Genomic DNA, 27,842 nt, shown 5'->3' on the forward strand with positions numbered 1-27,842 from the left:
GCCCGAGAGCTGCAGGACTCGTGTTTGCTAGGCGTGGGCTAACGGTTACTGGCGCTAGCCGGCTCCGTGCGGCCCACGCGCGCCGTCGCGCCCAAAGAGTAGGCGCCGCGCCGGCCTTTCCGTGGGGGCAGCCTGTACATTGTGATTGCGCCTTTCCCCGTGCCGGGTGAGGTGAGGAGGCGGTGGCCGGGCCCGAGGAGGAGGGAGGGGACGGAGCGTGATAGCCCTGGGCGCCGCCCCTTCGGCGCCTCAGGCCCGCGGCCCGGCGACCCGGAGGCACGGGGGTCGGGCCGCGGGGAAGACGGCGCGCGTGCCCCTCCTTGGAGAGAGCGGAGCCACCTGGGCCGACGGCGCTTTTGGGATCCCCTGAAAGGCAGGAAGGAGGGCGGGACGGGGACAGCGAGCCCGATGTGGACCCGCCCGTGTCTCTCCTAGTTAGAAATAGTCCTTGGCGAAGATGGAAGGGGAGAAGCGGCCGGCGCCCTACGAGGGCCTGTTTGCCGACGGGCACCTGGTCCTGTGGACTCTGTGCTCGGTGCTGCTGCCCGTGTTCATCACCTTCTGGTGCAGCCTCCAGCGGTCGCGCCGGCAGCTGCACCGCAGGGACATCTTCCGCAAGAGCAAGCATGGGTGGCGCGACACGGACCTGTTCAGCCATCCCACCTACTGCTGCGTGTGCGCGCAGCACATCCTGCAGGGCGCCTTCTGCGACTGCTGCGGGCTGCGCGTGGACGAGGGCTGCCTCAAGAAGGCCGACAAGCGCTTCCACTGCAAGGAGATCATGCTCAAGAATGACAGCAAGGCCCTGGACGCCATGCACCACCACTGGATCCGGGGCAACGTGCCCCTGTGCAGTTACTGTGTGGTTTGCAAGCAGCAATGCGGCAGTCAACCCAAGCTCTGCGATTACAGGTATGGCCTTTGTGGGTACTGATTGTCCCACAATGCTTGGAGGGAGTCAGGATTTCAAAGAGTGGGCGTAGCAGCCTGCTTTGATCTCCACAAATGGCCTCAACTGCCCACTTAGAGGACACAAGCTAATAACTAGCCCTGGTATTATACAGTGAGGCAGCTTTGCAATAGTCATTTGCCTAGTTGATTCATCTAGCCTACACTCCTTAGCCAACTTGCCCTTTTGGGTAATACAACTTGGCTCTTAACTTTCATCCAGAGGTCTCTAAGTGCCACATACTTTATGGCCACTGTATGTTATATTTTAGCTTCTGTTTCTATTGTTTAGCTCCATTTTGCATGAGGAAAAATGAAGTATGAACAAATTAACGTTTCCCTAGAGTCTCAAAACTGATTCATCCTGGGTGTTGTGTTACGAGTACAATGAAAACAAGTGTCATTCCAGGGGAGCACTTTAAGTATCTTTTCTCATCTATATTCGGTGCTATAGTGAAATACACTTCAAAAGAACACTCCTTTTGCCAGATGGTCTTTCAGGACCTGTAGCATCTTAGACAAGTGACTTTGATTAATCCAAGAATATTTTAAGAGCATTTAAGTACACACTGGACAACACATTTGTGTTCTTAAATATTGTCTGAAAATAGGTGGAGATGTCCTTTGTTCATGTTAGAGGTTGGTAATAAAAGGGGATGCTGCTTTGCAGATTATCTGTTCTAACTCATTTGACATTTGAGAGAATTTGATAGTTCAGAGAAACTTACTCAGTGGTAAAGTAGAACTGGCATCCCGAATTTCTAACCCCCAGTACAGGGTTAGGAATACTAACCCCTAGCCTCTTCTCTGCCTTAAGTCTGGACATCTTCATTGTGATGGGTTTTGTTTCTGACAAGTTGAAAAGTCCCTAAACATATAGAAAGCTGGCATGAGATAGCAAGTTAATTTTTTGATTATATTTTGTTTATTTTATTTAAAAATCCTTTTTTTAATTAGCATGAGCATTGTTATATCAACAATTATTTTTAAATCTTATTTTAATAATTTTATACTTCAGATTTAGACTTTAAAAGTTACCAAAATATATACTTTAAACAACTACAGAGATTTATAACCATTATTACTTGATATCTTTCAAATTTAGATGTCTTTCTGGCATCAGTGAGAGCTAGGTTACCAGTGTCTTTTAAAAAATTTCATACTTGTCTCCCTAGTTAAGCTTCAGTCTTGGAGAATTGGGATTAGTTGGAAAGAAGGCATGAATTGAATATTGTTTTATTTCCTTCCCTTCTTTGTGTCTGTGCAGAATTAGATTAAAATGGCTTCTATAAATATCTTAACTGCATTTCGTATACTCCTTAACAAATAATCATAGTGCTCTGATTCTCCAACCAAATGATCTTTCTAGAAATGCATATCTGATTGGGGTTTCTGCTCTGTTTAAAACCCTTCAATTACCCCCATCACTTACAGTGATGGTCATTCAGTGTTAACTCCAAGTGTTTAACGTGGTATACAAGGTCCTCGTGCTCTCTGGACCCTGCCTGCCCATCTAGTCTTATCTACCACCACTGCATTAAGCTTTATGCACCGGCAACATCAGGCTGGTTGTGGTTTCCTTTAAATACCCTTTTCATACTACCCTTTTTTTCCTCAAGGCTTAAGTATCCTCCTCCTGGCTAGATTCTAGGCATCCCTTTTAAATTTTTTTTAAAGTTTTTTTTTTTTTTTAATTTATTTGGCTGCGCCGTGTCTTAGTTGCAGCATGCGGGATCATTTAGTTGCGGCATGCAGGATCTAGTTCCCTGACCAGGGGTCGAACCCTGGCCCCCTGCATTGGGAGTGCAGAGTCTTAACCACTGGACCACCAGGGAAGTCCCGCTAGGCATCCTAATGACTCATCTTGTGCTCTTTACTCCAGGAACACTTCCCTAATCTAGGCAACCTAATGACTCGAGGCATCCTAATGACTCATCTTGTGCCCTTTACTCCAGGAACACTTCCCTAATCTAGGCAACCTAATGACTCGAGGCATCCTAATGACTCATCTTGGGCCCTTTGCTCCAGGAACACTTCCCTAATCTACTCACCCCTGCCCCCAATTTTTCCTTCTTAATGATGATATCATATCCTATATCTCAGTAGTTCTCAAAGTAAGGTCCCCAGACCAGCAGCATCAGTATCACTTGGAAACTTGTTACAAATGCAAATTCTAACACAGATTTAGGTTTAGCACACAAAATTAAAATAAAATATTTGTATTTAATACAAAATAAAATGTTTGCAATATTTGAGACATACTTAGACCAAAAAATTATTTGTTGTTTATCTGTAATTCACATTTAACTGAGCATCTTCTATTTTTCCTGGCAGTGTTAGCCCCAGCCCAGACACACTGAATCAGAAACTTGGGCTGGCAACCAACAATCTTTGCCTGACAGGCCCTGCAGATAACTCTAAAGTTCAAGAACCACTGCTCTATTTATGTACTTCTTAAACATGAGCTTCTGTCCTTAATTTTTTGTTCCCTCCTTTGAGCACAATGCACATGGCGGTGATAGGTCTGCTTTTCTGCCTTAGCTTGTTCTTACCGGTTACTGAGCAGTCTGCTCCCAGCACGCTGGAACTCCTCACCCGTGGTAAGAATGGTTCCTGTATAATTCAGGAAGTGTTTATTATTCCCAGGAGAAGAGAGCACAGTGTCCTGAAATAGTATGTGTCTTGCAATGTTCTGATTTATTTTGGCAGATAATTTTATGCAGGATTACAGTCTGCTGTGACCTTCTGTAGGAATGAGATATTTTGGAAAAAGGAACAGAATAAATATTTACAACCTTTAAACACAGACAAGACTGTCCCTCTCTGGATTTTATCCAGCCCTGGGGAGGGCTCCTTCTGTGTCTGCATCACATTTTTGGGAAGTCTAAGATTTCAAGTGAACTATGAAGACTGTTCAACAAGGTAGCATTTTGAAGGGCCATATGACAGGTGGTAACTGATTTTAAAGGCTACAGAATAAGTGACAAAGGACTTTTAATTTATACTCACTGTCATTATTTAGTTTTCACATATTAAGCATATATTTTGTGCCAGGCACTGTGCTGGATCCTATTTTCCCTGTAGGCTTCTTTCTTTTTTTTTTTTTTTTTAAACATCTTTATTGAAGTATAATTGCCTTACAATGGTGTGTTAGCTTCTGCTTTATAACAAAGTGAATCAGTTATACATATACAATATGTTCCCATATCTCTTCCCTCTTGCATCTCCCTCCCTCCCACCCTCCCCATCCCACCCCTCTAGGTGGTCACAAAGCACCGAGCTGATCTCCCTGTGCTATGTGGCTGCTTCCCACTAGCTACCTATTTTACATTTGGTAGTGTATATATGTCCATGACACTCTCTCACCCTGTCACATCTCACCCCACCCCTTCCCCATATCCTCAAGTCCATTCTCTAGTAGGTCTGTGTCTTTATTCCCGTCTTGCCACGAGGTTCTTCATGGCTTTTTTTTCCCTTAGATTCCGTATATATGTGTTAGCATACTGTATTTGTTTTTCTCTTTCTGACTTACTTCACTCTGTATGACAGACTCTAACTCCATCCACCTCATTACAAATACCTCCATTTCATTTCTTTTTATGGCTGAGTAATATTCCATTGTATATATGTGCCACATCTTCTTTATCCATTCATCTGTCGATGGACATTTAGGTTGCTTCCATGTCCTGGCTATTGTAAATAGAGCTGCAATGAACATTTTGGTACAAGAGTCTTTTTGACCTATGGTTTTCTCAGGGTATATGCCCAGTAGTGGGATTGCTGGATCGTATGGTAGTTCTATTTGTAGTTTTTTAAAGAACCTCCATACTGTTCTCCATAGTGGCTGTATCAATTTACATTCCCACCAACAGTGCAAGAGAGTTCCCTTTCCTCCACACCCTCTCCAGCATTTATTGTTTCTAGATTTTTTGATGATGGCCATTCTGACCGGTGTGAGATGATATCTCATTGTAGTTTTGATTTGCATTTCTCTAATGATTAATGATGTTGAGCATTCTTTCATGTGTCTGTTGGCCATCTGTATATCTTCTTTGGAGAAATGTCTATTTAGGTCTTCTGCCCATTTTTGGATTGGGTTGTTCGTTTTTTTGTTATTGAGCTGCATGAGCTGCTTGTAAATCTTGGAGATTAATCCTTTGTCAGTTGCTTCATTTGCAAATATTTTCTCCCATTCTGATGGTTGTCTTTTGGTCTTGTTTATGGTTTCCTTTGCTGTGCAAAAGCTTTTAAGTTTCATTAGGTCCCATTTGTTTATTTGTGTTCTTATTTCCATTTCTCTGGGAGCTGGGTCAAAAAGAATCTTGCTGTGATGTATGTCATAGAATGTTCTGCCTATGTTTTCCTCTAAGAGTTTGATAGTGTCTGGTCTTACACTTAGGTCTTTAATCCATTTTGAGTTTATTTTTGTGCATGGTGTCAGGGAGTGTTCTAATTTCATACTTTTACATGTATCTGTCCAATTTTCCCAGCACCACTTATTGAAGAGGCTGTCTTTTCTCCACCGTATATGCTTGCCTCCTTTATCAAAGATAAGGTGACCATATGTGCGTGGGTTTATCTCTGGGCTTTCTATCCTGTTCCATTGATCAATATTTCTGTTTTTGTGCCAGTACCAAACTGTCTTGATTACTGTAGCTTTGTAATATAGTCTGAAGTCAGGGAGCCTGATTCCCCCAGCTCCATTTTTCGTTCTCAAGATTGCTTTGGCTATTCGGGGTCTTTTGTGTTTCCATACAAATTGTGAAATTTTTTGTTCTAGTTCTGTGAAAAATGCCAGTGGTAGTTTGATAGGGATTGCATTGAATCTGTAGATTGCTTTGGGTAGTAGAGTCATTTTCACAATGTTGATTCTTCCAATCCAGGAACATGGTATATCTTTCCATCTATTTGTATCATCTTTAATTTCTTTCATCAGTGTCTTATAATTTTCTGCATACAGGTCTTTTGTCTCCTTAGGTAGGTTTATTCCTAGATATTTTATTCTTTTTGTTGCAATGGTAAACGGGAGTGTTTTCTTAATTTCACTTTCAGATTTTTCGTCATTAGTGTATAGAAATGCAAGAGATTTCTGTGCATTAATTTTGTATCCTGCTACTTTACCAAATTCATTGATTAGCTCTAGGAGTTTTCTGGTAGCATCTTTAGGATTCTCTATGTATAGTATCATGTCATCTGCAAACAGTGACAGCTTTACTTCTTCTTTTCCGATTTGGATTCCTTTTATTTCTTTGTCTTCTCTGATTGCTGTGGCTAACACTTCCAAAACTATGTTGAATAATAGTGGTGAGAGTGGGCAACCTTGTCTTGTTCCTGATCTTAGTGGAAATGGTTTCAGTTTTTCACCATTGAGGACAATGTTGGCTGTGGGTTTGTCATATATGGCCTTTATTATGTTGAGGAAAGTTCCCTCTATGCCTAGTTTCTGCAGGACTTTTATCATAAATGGGTGTTGAATTTTGTCGAAAGCTTTCTCTGCATCTATTGAGATGATCATATGGTTTTTCTCCTTCAGTTTGTTAATATGGTGTATCACATTGATTGATTTACGTATATTGAAGAATCCTTGCATTCCTGGGATAAACCCCACTTGATCATGGTGTATGATCCTTTTAATGTGCTGTTGGATTCTGTTTGCGAGTATTTTGTTGAGGATTTTTGCATCTATGTTCATCAGTGATATTGGCCTGTAGTTTTCTTTCTTTGTGACATCTTTGTCTGGTTTTGGTATCAGGGTGATGGTGGCCTCGTAGAATGAGTTTGGGAGTGTTCCTCCCTCTGCAATATTTTGGAAGAGTTTGAGAAGGATAGGTGTTAGCTCTTCTCTAAATGTTTGATAGAATTCACCTGTGAAGCCATCTGGTCCTGGGCTTTTGTTTGTTGGAAGGTTTTTAATCACAGTTTCAATTTCAGTGCTTGTGATTGGTCTGTTCATATTTTCTATTTCTTCCTGGTTCAGTCTCGGCAGTTTGTGCATTTCTAAGAATCTGTCCATTTCTTCCAGGTTGTCCATTTTATTGGCGTAGAGTTGCTTGTAGTAATCTCTCATGATCTTTTGTATTTCTGCAGTGTCAGTGGTTACTTCTCCTTTTTCATTTCTAATTCTATTGATTTGAGTCTTCTCCCTTTTTCTCTTGATGAGTCTGGCTAATGGTTTATCAATTTTGTTTATCTTCTCAAAGAACCAGCTTTTAGTTTTATTGATTTTTGCTATTGTTTCCTTCATTTCTTTTTCATTTATTTCTGACCTGATCTTTATGATTTCTTTCCTTCTGCTAGCTTTGGGATTTTTTTGTTCTTCTTTCTCTAATTGCTTTAGGTGCAAGGTTAGGTTGTTTATTCGAGATGTTTCCTGTTTCTTGAGGTAGGCTTGTATTGCTATAAACTTCCCTCTTAGCACTGCTTTTGCTGCGTCCCATAGGTTTTGGGTCGTCGTATCTCCATTGTCATTTGTTTCTAGGTATTTTTTGATTTCCCCTTTGATTTCTTCAGTGATCTCTTGGTTATTAAGTAGTGTATTGTGTAGCCTCCATGTGTTTGTATTTTTTACAGATCTTTTCCTGTAATTGATATCTAGTCTCATAGCGTTGTGGTCGGAAAAGATACTTGATACGATTTCAATTTTCTTAAATTTACCAAGGCTTGATTTGTGACCCAAGATATGATCTATCCTGGAGAATGTTCCATGCGCACTTGAGAAAAATGTGTATTCTGTTGTTTTTGGGTGGAATGTCCTATAAATATCAATTAAGTCCATCTTGTTTAATGTATCATTTAAAGCTTGTGTTTCCTTATTTATTTTCATTTTGGATGATCTGTCCATTGATGAAAGTGGGGTGTTAAAGTCCCCTACTATGATTGTGTTGCTGTCAATTTCCCCTTTTAGGGCTGTTAGTATTTGCCTTATGTATTGAGGTGCTCCTATGTTGGGTGCATAAATATTTACAATTGTTATACCTTCCTCTTGGATCGATCCCTTGATCATTATATAGTGTCCTTCTTTGTCTCTTATAATATTCTTTATTTTAAAGTCTATTTTGTCTGATATGAGAATTGCTACTCCAGCTTTCTTTTGATTTCCATTTGCATGGAATATCTTTTTCCATCCCCTCACTTTCAGTCTGTATGTGTCTCTAGGTCTGAAGTGGGTCTCTTGTAGACAGCATATATATGGGTCTTGTTTTTGTATCCATTCAACCAGTCTGTGTCTTTTGGTGGGAGCATTTAATCCATTTACATTCAAGGTAATTATTGATATGTATGTTCCCATTCCCATTTTCTTAAATGTTTTGGGTTTGTTATTGTAGGTGTTTTCCTTCTCTTGTGTTTCTTGCCTAGAGAAGTTCCTTTAGCATTTGTTGTAAAGCTGGTTTGGTGGTGCTGAACTCTCTCAGCTTTTGCTTGTCTGTAAAGGTTTTAATTTCTCCATCAAATCTGAATGAGATCCTTGCTGGGTAGAGTAACCTTGGTTGTAGGTTTTTCTCCTTCATCACTTTAAGTATATCCTGCCACTCCCTTCTGGCTTGCAGAGTTTCTGCTGAAAGATCAGATGTTAACCTTATGGGGATTCCCTTGTGTGTTATTTGTTGTTTTTCCCTTGCTGCTTTTAATATGTTTTCTTTATATTTAATTTTTGACAGTTTGATTAATATGTGTCTTGGCGTGTTTCTCCTTGGGTTTATCCTGTATGGGACTCTCTGTGCTTCCTGGACTTGATTAACTATTTCCTTTCCCATATTAGGGAAGTTTTCAACTATAATCTCTTCAAATATTTTCTCAGTCCCTTTCTTTTTCTCTTCTTCTTCTGGGACCCCTATAATTCGAATGTTGGTGCGTTTAATGTTGTCCCAGAGGTCTCTGAGACTGTCCTCAGTTCTTTTCATTCTTTTTTCTTTATCCTGCTCTGCAGTAGTTATTTCCACCATTTTATCTTCCAGGTCACTTATCCTTTCTTCTGCCTCAGTTATTCTGCTATTGATCCCATCTAGAGTATTTTTAATTTCATTTATTGTGTTTTTCATCGTTGCTTGGTTCCTCTTTAGTTCTTCTACGTCCTTGTTAAATGTTTCTTGCATTTTGTCTATTCTATTTCCAAGATTTTGGATCATCCTTACTATCATTATTCTGAATTCTTTTTCAGGTAGACTACCTATTTCCTCTTCATTTGTTAGGTCTGGTGTGTTTTGACCCTGCTCCTTCATCTGCTGTGTGTTTTTCTGTCGTCTCATTTTGCTTATCTTACTGTGTTTGGGGTCTCCTTTTCACAGGCTGCAGGTTCGTAGTTCCCGTTGTTTTTGGTATCTGTCCCCAGTGGGTAAGGTTAGTTCAGTGGGTTGTGTAGGCTTCCTGGTGGAGGGGACTATTGCCTGTGTTCTGGTGGATGAGGTTGAATCTTGTCTTTCTGGTGGGCTCGTCCACGTCTGGTGGTGTGTTTTGGGGTGTCTGTGGCCTTATGATTTTAGGCAGCCTCCCTGCTAATGGATGGGGCTGTGTTCCTGTCTTGCTAGTTGTTTGGCATAGGGTGTCCAGCCCTGTAGCTTGCTGTTCGTTGAGTGAAGCTGTGTCTTGATGTTGAGATGGAGACCTCTGAGAGATTTTTGCCGTTTGGTGTTACGTGGAGCTGGTAGGTCTCATGTGGACCAGTGTCCTGAGGTTGGCTCTCCCACCTCAGAGGCACAGCCCTGATGCCTGGCTGGAGCACCAAGAGCCTTTCATCCACACAGCTCGCCGCGCGCCTCAGGCCCCAGCCGAGCCCCCTTCTTTCTTTTCTGTGTTTTCCTGCCTCTGCCCCAACCACGGCAGAGTTATGTCTGCACCTAGTATCATCTTATCACTGCTCCCCACACTTCTTTTGTTTCTTCTAACCTCTATTCTGACTAAAATAGGAAATTAAGTTCTATTTTTAAGTATTCATTATGTTTATTGAATAAACCTTTGTTCCTTATAGTGTTCTGTCTCTCATTAAGAAAACTTTTTGGTTTATATTGTATTTTATTTATAAAAACCTTTATAAAACACTTTATTTATTAAAAAAAATCTTTTATTTATAAAGCCTTTTCTTCATTACACCCGCCTACACACACACACACACACACACACACACACACACAGTGATTAATAAAACAAGCTTCTGACTCTTAGAAGGTAATTACATTGGCAGCTTTACTCTAGGCTTTGATCTTAAACTTTATGATTCTGGGTTCTAATGTTTATTCATTTCATTAATTATCTGAAACAATGAAAGGATACCAAATTATCTTCTGGAACAGAGGTGAGCATACTTTTTCTGTGAAGAGCCAAAACTAAGGATTTCAGGCTTTGCAGACCATATGATCTGTTATAATTACTTCACTCTACCGTCCATCATAGTACAAAACTAGCAACAGAGAGTACGTAAATGAATGGCATAGCTATATTCCAATAAAACTTATTCACAAAATTAGGAGGCAGATGTATTTGTAGTTTGCCAACCCCATTCTAGTATGAATTTCATAGATGACCATCTCAGCTTCACATATAATTCTGTTGCCTCTTCCAGCATACTAAAGAAGAGAGCTATTGTGAACAGGTAACTTTAGAGAAAACTTTTTTTTTTTTTTTTAATAAAACAGTCATACTCCTGCACAAGAATGGCACATAGGGTAATGTTCTGTGTCTTCATAAGGATAAGTTACATAATTATGTTTACTTGTCAAAACTCAGCAGATGTACATATTTGTACATTTCATCATATATAAATTTTACATTGAAAGAAAAAAACCTATAAACAAATAATGAACTCAAGGTAATGATATGCCTGCTTGCCGAGGTGTTTAGGAGATATTCTAATGTCTGCGATTTATTTTTAATGCACCAAAAATAAGATAGATTAATGGATAGATAGAAATGAAACAAAGCAATTACAGTTAATATATTAATGCTGGAATAGAGGTGATGGGCTTACCTGTGTTCCTGTAAAAAAAATTTTTTTAATGCAAAACACTTAAAAAAGCAAGAAACTAATAAGGACCTACTGTATAGCACAGGGAACTCTACTCAGGGAACAGTACTACTCTGTCATGGCCTATATGGGAAAAGAATCTAAAAAAGAGTGGATATATGTACAACTGATTCACTTTGCTGTATACCTGAAACTAACACAACATTGTAAATCAACTATACTCCAATAAAAATTATATATGTGTGTGTGTGTGTGTGTGTGTGTGTGTGTGTGTGTAAAAGCAAGGAGACTATCATTGTTTTTTGGAAATACTTGCTGAAGTATTGAAAGGTGAAATCTCATAATGTCCATAATTTACTTTCAAATGATTCAGCAAAATATGAGTTTATTTTGAAAGAGAGAGAGAAAATGTGGGAGAAAATGTTACTTAAGAATCAGAGTTAAGGGTTGGTTTAAGGGTATTCATTTTGCTATTCTTTTGACTTCTGTGTAGGTTTAAAATTTTTCAAAATAAAAAGTTGGGGAAAGAATAAAGATCATAAACAATCACTCAAAGACATGACTGCTAAAACTAAAGTATCAAGACATTATTAGTAATGTCTTATTTTCCCATCAGGTTTGAAACCTAGGTCAAATAAAATACCAATTACAAAATATATAACGAGAACAGGTCTCGGTTTTGATTGTGGTATTTCTCAGGAAAAATATAAAGCTGAATAAGGAGTAAGTATTTTGGCTTTACCTTTACAGAGAAAAGGCTGATAATAGCCATCATCTTGGTTAAAAGAGTCTTTTCTGAAATTTATGAGAACTTATTAAATGATAAAGGTGTCACAAATCAGTGGGATAGAAAAGATTATAAATCGTGCTAGGACAAGTGCTCTTTGAGGAAGTAAAAGTTGACTCTTCATATCACACTCTATACCAAAATAAACTCCAGATGGATTGAAGCAGGAGTTCTTAGTTCATAGATAGATAAGGTTCCAGGAAGCCTGGCACTTTCATGAGATTCTCAGTGGAATCTGTAGCCCCAGAAGGTTAAGAAGCACTGAATTAAAGGCATAAATATGAAAACTGAAGTGTGAGGGAGGAATAGCTATAGGCGAATATCTAATTTGGAAAGGTAAAGGACTTCAGAGCATGAAAGCATTTAAATAAACCACAAAGGGAAATACAGATCTGTCTAGCAAAAAATAAAGTACATTAAAAGGTAAATTTAAGAGAAAACTGAAATGTTTGTAATAACTATGACAGAAAAGAAGTTGATATCCTACATAAATAAAAAGTACATGCAGTTATTAAAACCTAGTAAAAGACGAATATAGACCATGAATCAATTCACAAAAAATTATGATATATCCATGTGATATGATATTAATACATTCTTAACAAACCATGTTTTTTAAAAAATACTTAATGGCATAGGACAGAATTAATGATATAATTTCCAAAGAAAAGTACTGTCCAGATATATATATAAAAATACATCATATCCCTAACCTGAAAAATAAACATATAGGGACTGTAAAACTGAGAATAAATACATCAAAAAGTTAAGAGTAACTATCTCTGGATGACTTTTATGTCTTTCTGTATTTTCTAAATTCTAAAGCATAAGCCAATATCATCTAAAATACAGTTTTAAAAATTTATGCAAGTAGTTCATGTATAGATACTGGTGTTTAGAAACTCAAGCAATACAAAAGAACATAGAGTAAAAAGAGAATGTTCTTGTCATCCCTCGGTCCCATTTTTCTTCCCAGAGGAAACCATTGTGAAATAATTCAGTGGGTTTCCTTTCAGGTTATTTTCAGTAATAATATACTAGTTTAAAGTTAACAGTAGAGCAGTAGGTGGAGGTGGTATACTTTGGCTGCATTAGCAGTCTATCGTAGTTTCTCAAGCTTAGGTTGAAAGCAAGTGTTAACAAGGTTATCATGCAAGTTAATTTACAGTTTTCCCTTTAACAGATCCTGCAGATAATTGTAATTCCAGCAGTAAATAGGATTCTTGAGTTAATAGCAGTAATTACTTGATAAACCTGAACATCCAGCTGAAAAAAAACCTTAAAATAGAAGTCCAAGAGAGTTGACCTTGGGGTGAAAGTTTTTATCCTCTTTTTTTCTTATTTTTATTTATTTAATTATAACCGTTGTTTTCTGTTGACCTCTTTTTGTCTATGCAGTTAGATTTGTCTTATCTGTGAGTGGATTAAATACTTAGCGGATTAATAATAGAAACCCAGGGCCTTTGCCAGCACTATTCTCTGCTTGTTTCATGCATGCGTTCAAATGTAGAGGCAAATTTGAACATAAATATCTGTCTGTACTTCAGATACAAACATATAGATTAGTTTCATATTAACTGCCAATAAGAAGTTGACTATTTTACTATATTTGCTAAAGTGTTCACAGATGGTTATAAGTCAGGAGGTTTTCAAACTGGACCCTGAGGAACTCTTTTAAGGACGCAGGCCAGTGGGGCATTTAAGCTGAAGGTCTTTAGGCCTCACGAACCTATTCCAGCCAAAGCACAAATCGATAGTACACAAAACCATTGTTCTAGACCAGCTTTGTTTATGTGGATTATATCTACTAATATTTACCACGTTGTAAATTAAAACTGAGAAATTGTTTAAATATTCATTTTAAAAATAACAATAATGGTAACATAAAATATTTTTGTGAAAATTTAGTGAGAAGATGGGCATCGTTTTACTTTTTTGGTACATTTCTTTGGTGTGGAAGTCAGCGCCTCCTATCTACTGCATTCAGTCTGTTGATTTAGCATATATCATATAGCTTCCGGAAAACTCTGCTGTATACTTCGGATAGAGTGAAGGTGAAATAACATATTATTATTAAAATGATTTTAACCTCAGAGACACCCTGAAAGGATCTTCCCCAGACCACACTTTAAGAACCACTGTTAGATTAAACTGTCAAGTATGCTCAAAGTTTATTGTTTTAGGGACTTCCCTGGTGGTCCAGTGGTTACAACTCCGCACTTCTACTGCAGGGGGCACGGTTTTGATCCCTGGTCAGGGAACTAAGATCCCACATGCCGTGTGGCCCAAAAAAAAAAAAAAAAAAGGGACGTTAAAAAAAAAGTTTATTGCTCAGATACAATTATAAATTTTTTATTTGCCAGATTTTTTCATTGATGATGAAATTACTATTTCAGGTTTTTTTGACAAAAATGATTGGTTTGCAGATGAGTAAGATTGTGGTTTAAAGTTAATTATTGTCTTTGTTTTTTCCTTCCCTCAGGTGCATTTGGTGTCAGAAAACAGTACATGATGAGTGTATGAAAAATAGCTTAAAGAATGAACAGTGTGATTTTGGAGAATTCAGAAACCTCATCATTCCACCAAGTTATTTAACCTCCATTAATCAGATGCGTAAAGACAAAAAAACAGATTACGCAATGGTAATCAGAGTTTACTTTTCCTTGTGTAACTGATTTCCAAAAAGTTATTTAAGTCAGTGTATGAAACACAACTGTGTGTGTGAGAAGAATCATATTAGTGGTTCCTAAATCACTGAGTCCAAATCACTTGAGGAGCTTTTTAAAAATACAGACTTCTGAGCCCACCTCCATCACCATGTTTGATTTAGTAGATCTAGGGTAAGTCCCCGGAATCTATTTTTTTTAAGTCCTCAGATGATTCTGATGAACAGCCGGATTTGGGATTCATGATTATTGTCAGTGAAAAGAAAACAGAGATTTTCCTCACACGTTGTTCTAAAAGAATTTTTTCGTTTGGAACCTCATGTAGGGTGCCTGGAGATAAGTTTATGTTGCACATTAGATGCTTCCACAGATAATGGTGAGCATTAAAGCTTGGCAGTATATATATGTATGAAAATTGGTACAAACATCTTTCAGTCTTCATGTAGCTCTGAAGGAAAAACTGTAAAATCTGCATTTATTTCCTACTTGAATGTCCCAAAGTAGTTAAACTATTTCATTCTAAAACTAAATTCTGTTTTTTCCAAGTTCAGATTTTATATCTTAAATGTCATCTTTGTCAATATTCCTGCAAAAGAAAGAGGGATGTTAAAATTTAAAAACATGTTTAATGTTGTTGTGATACTTTTTTTTAAATGGACAACTCTTACGTATCTGAATTCAATCTGAGATCATAGGGGATGAGAATCACTAAGTAAAACCGTGGAACATCTTCATTAATGTTATATCCACAAGGAGAAGGGGAGAGGAAAGAAGTGGTTAGATTAGAGAAACAATTTCATTTGACTTTGGGCTTTGTACAGTTCTGGATTCTTGAATCTATTTCTGAATACCCCATTAAAAAAAAAGCTTGAAAATTAGAATTCATCCAGAAAAGGAAAGTCAGGGTTGAGAGAGCAGAGAAAATCAATGTCCATTCTATGAAGGGTTGAAACGTGTTGCCTGGGAGACAAGACTAATAAACAATATATTGCTTCTGGTGTTTGAACACAACAGGTATATGGAAGAACAAATGAAATTATTCCTTGCCTCAGGAGTCAAAAGTAGAACAATGAAAGTTGTTGAAAGACAGATTTTTAACTCAATTTAAGTCAAAACTTTCTAATAATTTGATTTAGCAGTGGAATGGGCTGCCTTGTTAGTGAGTTTCTTCTTACATGAGTATCCAAGGATATACTGGATGACTTATCCAGAATAATGTAGAAGAGAATTATATATTAAGCAGAAATTAGTTCATTTCTAAGGAACTTTTCCATTCTTAGAATTCTTTGATTTTTATATTGTATCGATTGGGATAGTTGTTCTCTCAGCAGATTTACAGCACTGTTCTTATTAAGAAGTGAAAAACTTACTGCTCACCATCTTTGAGATATTAAGGTCTTTTCACTCACATTAATTTTTTTAGCTAGCATCTAAGCTTGGAAAGCAGTGGACTCCATTAATAATCCTGGCCAACTCTCGTAGTGGAACTAATATGGGAGAAGGACTGCTGGGAGAATTCAGGATCCTCCTGAATCCCGTACAGGTAACCAAAGAGAAAACCTTCCTTTCTGTATTAATCTTTTCATTTTTAGTTTTACATTTTCCATAAATTGTAAGGGTTGTTAATGCTTGAAACCAGTAATCATCTGATTGTAGGGAAGAATAATAATTATGAAAGTATTGAGCCATTCAAATATGTGGAGAAAGAGGGGTTCTCATGGTGGGGATGTAAAATGCTGCAGCAACTTCAGAAAACACTTGGGCAGTTTCTTAAAAAGTCAAACGGACTTCCCTGGTGGTCCAGTGGCTAAGGCTCCGTGCTCCCAGTGCAGGGGGCCCAGGTTCGATCCCTGGTCAGGGAACTAGATCCCACATGCCGCAGCTGAAAGATCCCACACACCGCAACTAAAGATCCCACAACGCCGCAATGAAGATCCTGCATGTGGCAACGAAGATCCCGCATGCGGCAACGAAGATCCCGCGTGCCACAGCTAAGACCCAGCGCAGCCAAATAAATAAATAGATATTTTTTTAAAACAAAAAAGTCAAACATAAATTTACCGTACCCCCTAGAACTTCTAGGAATCTACCCAAGTGAAACAAAAACATATATCCCACAAACACTTTTATGCAAATGTTCATAGCAGCATTATTCATAATAGCCAAAAAGTGAAAATAACCCACTGTCCATCAGTCAGTGGCTGGATAAAACAAAATGTGATATACCCATATGAGTGGAATATTCAGTGATAAAAAGGAGCTACTGATACGTACATACATACTACAATAAATGAACCTCAAAAACATGCTGAATGAAAGAAGCCCAATGCAGGGGACCCATATTGTATGATTCCATTTATGTGACATGTTCAGAAAGGGTAAATCTATAGAAACAGAGTGAAACAGTGATTGCTGGAAATTGGGAGTAATTGCACACCGACATTTTTAAATGTAAGAATAAAAGACTCAGACCATTAAGATTGAGCTGACATGTTAGCGGCTTCTATTTTGAAAAACTAAACAACTCATTGTACAACAATCATAAATGCAATAACTTTTCTTTCTAATTTGTAATTTCCCTTTCAACATTACACAACTTAAGGAAATATAAAAATAATTTTAAAAGGAAAGAGAAAGGGGAGTTCCCTGGCTGTCCAGGGGTTAGGACTCAGCACTTTCACTGCCGTGGCCTGGGGTTCAATCCCAGTTCAGGGAACTAAGACCCTGCAAGTCACGTGGCACAGCCAAAATAAATAAATGAATAAAATTTTAAAATAAAAGGAAAGAAAATCACCTGCATTATCTGCACACAAATACATCAGTTGTTTTCATTTGCCCATGTTCTTTCCGTGAATTGTCTGTGCATTTACATATTAGCATTTCTGTAACAATAATCTAGGTACAAGTTTACATTCTGTTTTCTTTACCTAAAAGTATATTTTTCTGTGTTGCAACATAGTCCTCATAATTATGTATGAAATGACTAAGAAATCATCAAATGGATATATCTGTATTTATCCAGTCTCCTGCTGTTGGAGGTCAAGTTTCTCTCTAAGGTTGTGCAATTATAAATAATGCCACACTAAATATCTTTACACACAGGGCATTTTCGTCTTTTGAAATATTTTCCTAGATCATTTACAGAATTATAGGTATCAAGGATCCTTTCACCTTTATGTCATTTTATGCATATTGCAGAATTGTTTTCCAGAAATTGGTACTAACTTGCACTAGTAATGGAGTTTTTAAATCCTGTATAAAATATGAAGCACTAGTTAAAGGTGAACTTAGCATGGCCTGGTTTTATGTGAACAGCAAAGAGGCAGTATTGTGTAGTGGATAAACTACAGGATTGAATTTGTATATCAGCACCTAATTATCAGAGGAAGCGTAGGCAAGTTATTTAACCTTCCTGTGCCTCCATTTCCTGGTCAGTAGAATGAGGTTTACTCGTGCTTTGTAGGGTCAACATTGGGATGATCCACAGTGAATATAGTCTGGCATAGTGCCTGGCATATTGTTAAAGATAAACACATCATAGCCAGTATTGTTATTTAAGCATATCTATGTACTCATCTAGAAGGAAATTATCCTCACAGATGGATGACAGTGTAAGATAAAATAAATTTTTCCTTTTCTTTCACATCTAGGTTTTTGATGTTACTAAAACTCCTCCTGTCAAAGCCCTGCAACTTTGTACTCTTCTTCCCTATTACTCAGCTCGAGTCCTTGTTTGTGGAGGGGATGGGACTGTGGGCTGGGTCCTGGATGCAGTTGATGAAATGAAGATTAAGGTATCCATCTTTAAGACCTACTTGCCTTTCACAGAAGCACTTCTAAGATAACTATACAGTATTTGTGCTTATATTTTTTATTATGCAGATGAATATTAGAAGACATTGCCAATTTTAAATATTGTGATTGAGCAGTTATTATTATATTTGTATCTTTATTGCTTTGGCTTTAAATTTTACCAAATACTATTACCCTACAAATAGTCTGAAGAGAAAAATCAAAAATATATCTTCTATATTGTAGGGACAAGAGAAATACATTCCACAAGTTGCAGTCTTGCCTCTGGGAACGGGCAACGATCTATCTAATACCTTGGGTTGGGGTACAGGCTATGCGGGAGAAATCCCAGTCACACAAGTCTTAAGAAACGTGATGGAAGCAGATGGAGTTAAACTAGATAGGTAAGTTATACTTCCCCCCAAAAGCAGATTTCTTGAGCTTTGGGAATATTGTTTGGATTATAAATGAAGGCTTGTATAGTTGTAAAGTTAAATGTAATTTAAATGTAAAAAACTATGTTAGTTGTACTTATACATGGATACTGGTGTTTTATTTTGTTGCTGTATATTTTGTTGTTATGTAAGGACTGAAGTCATAAATTAGGCTGAGTACTCATTCCAAAACTTACATACTCACTTTAATGTGCTTATTTCTCCAAATGCTATTTTAATAGAAGAACCTCATCTACCAGGTGTCCAGAGTTGATTGGTAATAATTATAGTTAATTGGCAGTTAATTTGGTAATAATTACTGATTCTTTTTTTAACTTCTGTTTTTTAGATGGAAAGTTCAAGTAACAAATAAAGGATACTACAACTTAAGAAAACTCAAGGTGTGTTTTTAGGGCTGCAGTTTCGAGTGGTCTCAACAAGTATGATGGAGTGCTTCCACTGTGGTGCTGTGGTGGGACGCAGCGACAGGTCCTTATCTCTAGGGAGCTGGTTATGAAATAGGCTGCAGGTGTGCCTGGTTCCACCCTGGTAGATCAGACTGGAAATATTTCAGGGGAAGTGACCTGGGAGTTGGTCCTTAACATGTAAATACAATTTAGATCAACAGAGAAAGGAACAAAAGGCTTCCCAGGTAGAGGAAATAGAGGCAAGAGGGTGCACATCATGGTTAGTAAATAGCAAGTAATACAGAGATAGCAGGTCTGTAGTTTTAAAAAGATACTCTAGAGATAGTGTGAAAATAGCTTAGAAACCTGCACTATGACCCAAAAAAAGGGAATCTTAGGATGAGGACAATTCAGAGACGTTTTAGAGGTGGAATTGATCAAGACTTGGCAGCTGATTGGTATTAGGGGAAGTGAGAAAAAAACATTACTACCAGATTTCTAGTTTTTATGACGGGATGTATAGAAGTGACATTAACCAAGATAAGAAAAATAGAGTTTCAGGTTTGAATAGGAAGAAAATGCGTGAAGATTTTGGGCATGTCAACCTTGAGTCTGTGGCCCACTGAACAAGAAGTCAGAAATGCAAGCGTATTGCTCAGGAAGAAGACCAAGTGCAGCTAGGTTGAGGGAATCCAGGCTGGATTGGGAAGTAAGATAAGTTAAGTGGGGACCAATAGCCTGATTGAGACTGAAAAAGCTGAGAGCCTGAGAGTTGCAATGGAAGTAAAAAGCAAATGTAATGGGAACACAGGAGTGGAAAGCCTGGGTGCAAGGTAGAGCCATTTAGATGTAGCATATTAACCAGAAATGGAAAGTGAAATTTATATCTTATAGGATCAGCCTTTGAACTGAAGCTTTATCTCTGGAAACTTCACTGGATAGCATAAAATAACTCTACGCAAAAAGTGAATGCAGAAAGTACTCAATTTTCATAAAGAACACAAAGACTAAGATTTACATATTTATTATATAACACAGGTTTGGATGGAAGCATAATCTGTTGCTTATTCTTACCCTTTTCCACAGGAATTCACAATGAACAACTATTTTTCTGTTGGACCTGATGCTCTTATGGCCCTCAATTTTCATGCTCATCGTGAGAAGGCACCATCTCTGTTTTCTAGCAGAATTCTTAATAAGGTGTGTTGGATAAAATAACCTTTCCTGCTTAGCACCTAAGGTACAGTAAAAATCAAGAGTTCAATTATATCTAGCACTCTTTCAACTAGATTGAGATAGAACTAACTTATGGAAACATTTACCTGTTCTGTTTTATGTAAGACTGTCAAATTAGATCCTTAAATGTATTTTATTAAAGTATTTCATAACCATGACAAAATTTTTTTAACTCAGAGTCGGAACGCTTTACAGCATATTTCGCTTAGATGGCAACTAAATGGAATATATAAGAGCTTATCTTACTTAAATGGCAAGTAGAATTGGAATTAAGTTTAGGTAGGATAAATTTTTGGTGAAGTCATTAATGGAAAACTAGATTCCATTGGCCTGAAAAAACTCTTAAGAGGCAGATGAGGTAAGAAAAGGAGCAGTTTGTTTACTGCACTTTTAACTGAGATGATCTCCGGTTTCTAGTACAATTGATTCCTTTGGTGGAAGTTTTGTCTTGGAATATTTTTAATGACTTTTGGTAATTGAGCAATAGGATGCAAAAAATAGATGCAAAACAATTTTGTTCCTGGTTCTGTTTTACAAATATTTCAAATTTACAAATAGCTCCCTTTTATTAATATAGTTACTAAGGCAATAAGAATTGCTGTTTATACAGTTGCTAATTAACATCTCAGTGCTTCCATCAACCTTTCTGTATTCAAAAGTGATTATAAAATGTTTGCTAGATTTACCTGTGTTACTTTCATTAAGTGATCTGAAGTAGTAGGAAAAGGTGGAATTTTCTAATTTTAACATAGTATTTCTTTATAAGGTGTACCTTTTTGGATAAACTGGGAGAAAACAGCATTTAAGCACAAACCACCCCATCCTACATTCCCCTGAAAAAATGGGCTAATTAAACTCAGAAGTGATGGTGCCCCTTCTTCCATCTGTATCTAGTCCACTCTGGATACATGACTCAACCATCACATCAGGGAGCTTTGGTTCAGTGTCTTTTTCTTGCTTACAGGGCTTGTTAGATTGCTTTAATATCATATTTTCTGTCCATTTCTCATAGGCTGTTTACTTATTTTATGGAACCAAAGATTGTTTAGTGCAAGAATGTAAAGATTTGAATAAAAAAGTTGAGGTAAGCTTTTAAACTTTTAGGTGGTCTCTGGATTATGAACTTTTTTTTTAATGAAAATGCTGAATTTTCTATTAACATATTTTGCTAACACATAGGGAGTATTTATTGTGTACCAGACGCTTTACTAAGTGCTTTATACACATTTTCCCACTGAATTCTCACTACAACCTGTAAGGCAGGTACTATTATATTCCCATCTTGCAGAAAACTATTTGAAATTAAATAACTTGCCCACATATACAAAGTGCCCAAGGATACAGGTAACCAGGACTTGAACCCAGGTTTATGTAACTCCAGAGTCTGTTACCTAGACACTCTGAACAGCGTCCATGTGAAGTTTTCTGACACAGTGCCTCATGGACTGTGCCTCATCATGGACTCTCAGAGGAAGTTTAAGCCCAAAGTTTAACTCCTTTTATGGTTGTGATGTATCTCTCTTACATACTAAAGCGAAATAGAAATGTATGAGCAGTAAAGATAGGATATTCATGATTGCTTATTGCTACAGCACCCCGACATCACGATATTGGCAAAGTTTTATATGTATTCTTTGCTTGCTTCAGGAAAGAATCTGTAATGGTTAATAGCAATGGCAAAGACATTAATACAGAGAAACGTGGAACTACTAAAATAAGTAAAAAGGGGGACTTCCTCAGCAGTCCAGTGGTTAAGACTCCACACTTCCACTGCAGTGGGCGTGGGTTTGATACCTGGTTGGGGAACCAAGATTTCACATACCATAGCTCGGCCAAAAAAAAAAAGAAGGGAAGAGCCAAACAATAAACAACTTAGGGAAAGAGTGAAAAATGAGCCCGGAGGGAGGAGCCTGACTATACACTCACCAGGGAAAGCTGCTGCGGTGAGGTAGACGCTGAGCTCACGGCAAAGGAGGAATGGCGAGGGTTGCCATAGAAAATGTTTCCTTCTGCTTTATCGTATTTCCTTTTTCCTGGGCTTCGATAGCAGGGGTAGAGTGAAGCATACAAGGTAGCACTTTTTTTTTTTTTTTTTTTTTTTGTCTAATAGTTTACTTATACAAAAATTATTTGTGAAACCACCTACAAAATGCCAGGCACTGTTCTAGGTACTAGCTGTACAGTGATAAATCCCTCGGTCTCACTAAGTTTACAGTCTGGAGAGAAGAAAGACATTTAAACCATATTGCAATATGGCATGAGAAGTGATCTGATAAGGAAAATATGCGGTCTTAGAGGAATAGATAAGAGCAGTACATAACCCAGGGACTGGAAACTGTCTAGGGAAAGTGACTGACAAGGAAGTCTTTCTGGAAGAAGTGACGAGCTGCAGTCTGCAAATTAAATAAAACTTAGCTAAGTGAAGAGAGGTGAAAATTATTCTAGGCTAAGAACAGCATGTGCCAAGGCCCAGAGACAAGAGAGAACGTGACATATTTGAGTGTATTCAAGCTGGACCATAGCTTGCGGGAGAGAAAAGGGTAAGAGAGCTGAGGCTGGAGAGGTGGACAGAGGCCAAGATCACAGAGGAACTTGTGACTTGTTAAGGAACTTGGATTTCATCATGAGCACTGAGTCAAGCCATTGAAGGGATGTAATAAGGGGATAAGTGTCAGTCTAACCAATCTTTGAGAGATGAATAAGAGGAGAGTAAAGCTAGAGAAACCATGGGCTGCTGGACTAGGGTACTGTCAGGAATGATGGAGAAGGATGGATACTTAGAAGAAGCCCCATCAGTTGTTTTTAGTGATTAATTGGTATAGAGAGTAAAGGCACAGAAGTCAAAGATAGTTCCCAGGTTTCTGGTTAGGCTTGCGGCGTTGGGGGTGGGGTGGGGGGTGGTGCTACTCTTTCTTGGGAAAGTAGATTGCAGAGAAGATGCTTAACTCAGTTTTGTGCATGGGAGTTTTAGGTGCCACAGTCAGTTGGCAGTGTTCTGTGGGCAGTTAGATATACAGATCTAGCCCAGTTCACTTTCCTGGACAAGCAAAATAGAGCCATCAGCACAGAGATGGCAATTAGCAAGATAGAAGTGGCTCAGATTTCAATCCAGAGTGTGTAGAGAAGAGAAAGGAGCCCAGTACATAGCTATGTGGAATGCCTTCAACGTGAGGTTGGGAGTAGTGACTGAGGAGGAACATCCAGAGAAGTAGTCTCGTTCCCAGAAAGCAGAGTGTGAGGTGCTATTAAAACAGCAAGTTAGATAAAACCTGAAAATATAAGGGGATTCAACAAAAAAGGATTTCTTTGATGACCTTGGTTTTTAAAAAATTTCATTTGTTATAATCCATTTATTACAGTAAACATTGAACAGGTGAGAAAGGCCAGATTACCTGGAGTGAGGAGTAGGAAGCAGTCTTCATACCAGCTGTCACATCTTATGTGTATGAAAATGGATGGGAATTCTAAGTGACTATGTCTGGAAGTAGCGTGCCCTGAAGTAACTTAACTCCTTGTATTTCTTTAAAGCTAGAGCTGGATGGTGAGCGAGTAGAACTGCCGAATTTGGAAGGTATTATCGTTCTGAACATTGGCTACTGGGGCGGTGGCTGCAGACTGTGGGAAGGGATGGGAGATGAGACTTACCCTCTAGCCAGGTATGTACATTTGCAAGTGGTTTTTTATGTCACTGGTTTCTGTTGTTCTTTGTAGACTTTTAACATTTTTCCCACAGATTTTCTTTATTGTATACCTTGTTAATGTCAATACTTAATAAGTTGTTGGTCCACCTATGTTAAAAAGTAATTGTCCTATTGGGGCTGATTTTATTTTATTGCATCACATAATCCATATTTCCTTTGTCCAATTTTAGGCATGATGATGGTTTACTGGAAGTTGTTGGAGTATATGGGTCTTTCCACTGTGCTCAGATTCAAGTGAAACTGGCAAATCCTTTTCGAATAGGACAAGCACATACAGTGCGGGTAGGTGAAATATTGCTACCATGGACTAACTTGTCCATTTCTAAGCCATTGATGTGTAGAAGTAAATATACATGCTATACCTTGCCTTAAACCATCATGTGGTTTACAGCCCATGCTGTTGGTCACCCTCCACCAGTGGTGAGTAGGATGGGGAGAAACAGGAAATATGACCCTCAATCCAGCTGAAGAAGTGAAGCGTTCAGTGAAAAAGAATCCCTTAAACCATTGAGGAATAAAGATATATTCAGATTAATTTTCTAAGAGTGAAATGCTAATAAATGTCCCTGAGAAGGGTTAAGGGACTTGGGATGTTATTAAGGAAGATTTTTCTGAGCTTTTTGGGGACTGACTGTTTTCTCATTATTTGTCCCTAATTCTAGCTGATCTTGAAGTGCTCGATGATGCCAATGCAGGTAGATGGGGAGCCATGGGCCCAGGGGCCCTGCACTGTCACCATAACCCACAAGACACACGCGCTGATGTTATATTTCTCTGGAGAACAAACAGATGACGACATCTCTAGTACTTCAGATCCAGAGGACACAAAGGAAACGGAGTAGGTGGAGGAGGAAAAGAGAACTTAGTGTAGAATCCTCACAAACGAGTAGATACACATTCATCCAAAATAGAACTCTGTCAGCTGGTTTAGTCTTCATTTCATCAGTAGTGTAATGGGTATACATTTATGTAAATAGCATTCCAAAAACAGCCAGAGCTCCGGTTGTTTCCAAATGCCTGGTTTTTTTTCAGCAAACACTTTGATCATGTAGCACTAACTGAAAGTCACAGGACGTTCCATGAAGGCTCTGTGTTTGAGAGTTGGCTCGCTGAAGTGTGCGTTCTCGTTCCTTATTCTTGAACCACACAGTTGATGGACACATACATGCAACAAGATGTGGGTGGAAAAATCATTTCCATCTTAATTTTTACTGTGGTGACACCGTAACGTTTTAAAAATTACTTGCGTTTTTGAAAGGAGATAGTTGGTGCCAAACTGCCATGGTTCATGCTGGAGATCCTCCCTGCAGCATGCCTCTTAAGATTTCCTACAGCCCAGCACCAAGTGGATCCATAAAGATCTGTTTCCAGGAAACCCCAAAAGGAGAAATGTAAAAGGAAGACAACACTCAGATTTTTTATTTTAAATTTTATTTTAGGAACGTTTTCAGACCCCCTAATGTTGTTTAGTTAACTCTGTTAATGACCAAGTTGAGCTTAAATTCAGCATCTTTTTTAATCCCAGTGTAGCCAAAAGAGAACCACCTAGGTGAATTGCAAAATTAACACTCAGAGCACTTTGGATTGGAAGTTACAGGTTGTGGAACTTCCCTCGTGGTCCAGTGGTTAAGACTCCGCGCTTCCGTTGCAGGGGGAGTGGCCAAAAAAAGAAAAGAAAAGAGAAGTTACAGGTTTAAAGCTGGATGGTTCACCAACTTCTCTTTTGATTAAAAGCAGTGTCAACAATTCAAAAAAATGTACTAAAGAAAATTTACCAGATTAATTGCCAAAAAAAGTTCAGTGTTAATTGATAAGTTTTAAAAATTTAGTGGTCTGGTAGTATTTTGAAATATAGTAGTCTTTTATATCCAAAGTACTTAACAGAATTTCCCCTTGGGGAAGTGGATATAGAATCCTGTGCTAAAATGTTTATATCATATTTATTTTAAAATGAGAGATATATTTTTTTTACTTATTTATTTTCTTCATTGTCGTATACCTGTGTTTAGTGTTTACAATATATTTACAATATTGTCGTATACCTGTGTTTAGTGTTTACAATATATTGCTTTGTTTAATAAATTAAATTGATCACATAAATTCTGCTACTCACAATCAGATAGAAGTGTAGCCTAAGTAATAGTTGAAACCCATAACTTAATTCTCCTGACAGATGTATTATGTAGACATCCTCATTCTTCAGGAATATGCCGAGGGTGCTCCTCTGCTGCTCCCCAACCTACTCCCTCAGGTCCTGCCGTGGGGCCGCCCCAGGGGGCCTCCAGCCTGGTGTTTTTAGGACAAATGGCCCATTTGTGGGTTTGGTGGTCTTTTATGACATTAATCTCTGAAGGATTGGAATGTATCCCCCCAAACACCATTAGCTCCCCTTAAGGGTCTATTAGGAATCTGTCATCTATTATGGATTGCCAGAAACTTAAATTTCAGTCGCCTTCAGGCCCAGGCCATGTTTTGAAGGAACAACTAAGTAGTGTATACAGTAGTCAATACATTACATTAGAATGCTTTTATTTTGCTTAAATTAACCTCTTCCAGATCTCGGTGGGAGCAGCTAAATTCTAGTATTCTTAAGATTTTGTGAGCAGAGCTGTTTTCACCTTATTCTTATACCATTCATGGTAGGTTACCTATTGCGGTGGTGGGAGAGTTTGTAGATTTTCTTTCAAGGGGCTGATCATGTTTTGAGTATAATGAGCTTCATTGTTTAATTCACGGTCAAAATTGTTACAGATATCACATTTTACAAATACACTGTTAAATTCACTTTGCTTTAGGCTATATTTTATCTATAATTCATAGTGCTAATTATAGGATCAAAGAAAATAGTTAATATGGGATATCAGAATTAAAATAATCAAAATAACTATCGTTTTTTTAATTTTTAAAACTGTATAATGTTACATTTGATTTAGAACAGATTTATATACAACACCCTCATTTATTTAAAAACAAATTGTTTTTTCAGTTTTCATAATCCAGTGAAGTTTTTTCCCTGCTTGACCCTTCACAAAGTTTATCTGTTATTGTATTCACTCATTCAGACTTAATTTTTACTTAGGAAAGTTATTTCAGAATACCATATCATAAAACATACTATCTTATTTTTTAAAAATTCACTAACATTTTAGGCACATTTACTCAGCATTTCAAATAAATGTGTAGGCGTGTGCCTTGTTTTAAATAAGTACAATTTATAAGACTCATGTTTGCAAGTTATATTTTAGGGTAGCAATTGTTGACATTACCAGGGATTCCACACTTTACAAAACATAATTTGCCACAGGATTTTTCTGTTCCATTTTAAACTGTCTTGATTAAAAAAAAAAAAAAAAAAGTAACTTCTAAATTCTCAGGAAGACATGTAGTAAAGCATGTCTTCATGTCTGTTTTCAGATTTCTCTCATCTTTTACTGTTCTAATACATTCCTAACTCCTCGCAAACTTAGTAGTTTAAATACTGAATACCTGGCAGCTCTTAGGGATCCTGTGAGTAGATGGAGATAATTTTCAGTGCTTTGTTATGTTTAATAGAAATCAAACTGACTTGTGTTTTAAAATACAAGTTGTCTAATGGTAAGATTACATGATCTTAAATGTGTTTTAGGTTTTCTGCAACAATTAGCTGTGAACCCTTAATGTAGCTAATGTTTATAAAATTTTATAGTCAAAATTATTTATTTTTATTTTTTTAGGGTGTGTCAAAAAACATGTAGTATTTGCTTTTTGAAATATGTTTGCCTACTTAGAGTTGGAAAATATACTTTGACTCAGAAATTGTAAACAGTTCTTTTTGTGCTGTAAAAATGAATACTACCAGTATGTCAAAAGAAAAATAGTATGCATTTGTAATATAAAGTAAAATTGTATTTAATGTATATTATGGAATTTTAAA

At 37.7% G+C, this 27,842-nt stretch overlaps 1 protein-coding gene across 1 annotated transcript; it reads left to right on the top strand.

Moving 5' to 3' along the window:
* Window positions 1-27,646, top strand: DGKE (diacylglycerol kinase epsilon). Its single transcript, XM_059907870.1, has 12 exons — window positions 1-171; window positions 436-912; window positions 14,176-14,335; window positions 15,783-15,902; window positions 18,010-18,153; window positions 18,398-18,555; window positions 18,935-18,986; window positions 20,079-20,192; window positions 21,241-21,312; window positions 23,757-23,884; window positions 24,100-24,211; window positions 24,592-27,646. Exons 2-12 carry the CDS (start codon window positions 458-460, stop codon window positions 24,769-24,771), a joined length of 1,695 nt encoding a protein of 564 aa, XP_059763853.1. The 5' UTR covers window positions 1-171; window positions 436-457; the 3' UTR covers window positions 24,772-27,646.
* The last annotated feature ends 196 nt before the right edge of the window (window positions 27,647-27,842 follow it).

This window comes from Balaenoptera ricei, chromosome 20 (genome assembly GCF_028023285.1).
Source record: "Balaenoptera ricei isolate mBalRic1 chromosome 20, mBalRic1.hap2, whole genome shotgun sequence".
In the NCBI taxonomy this organism is placed as follows: domain Eukaryota; kingdom Metazoa; phylum Chordata; class Mammalia; order Artiodactyla; family Balaenopteridae; genus Balaenoptera; species Balaenoptera ricei.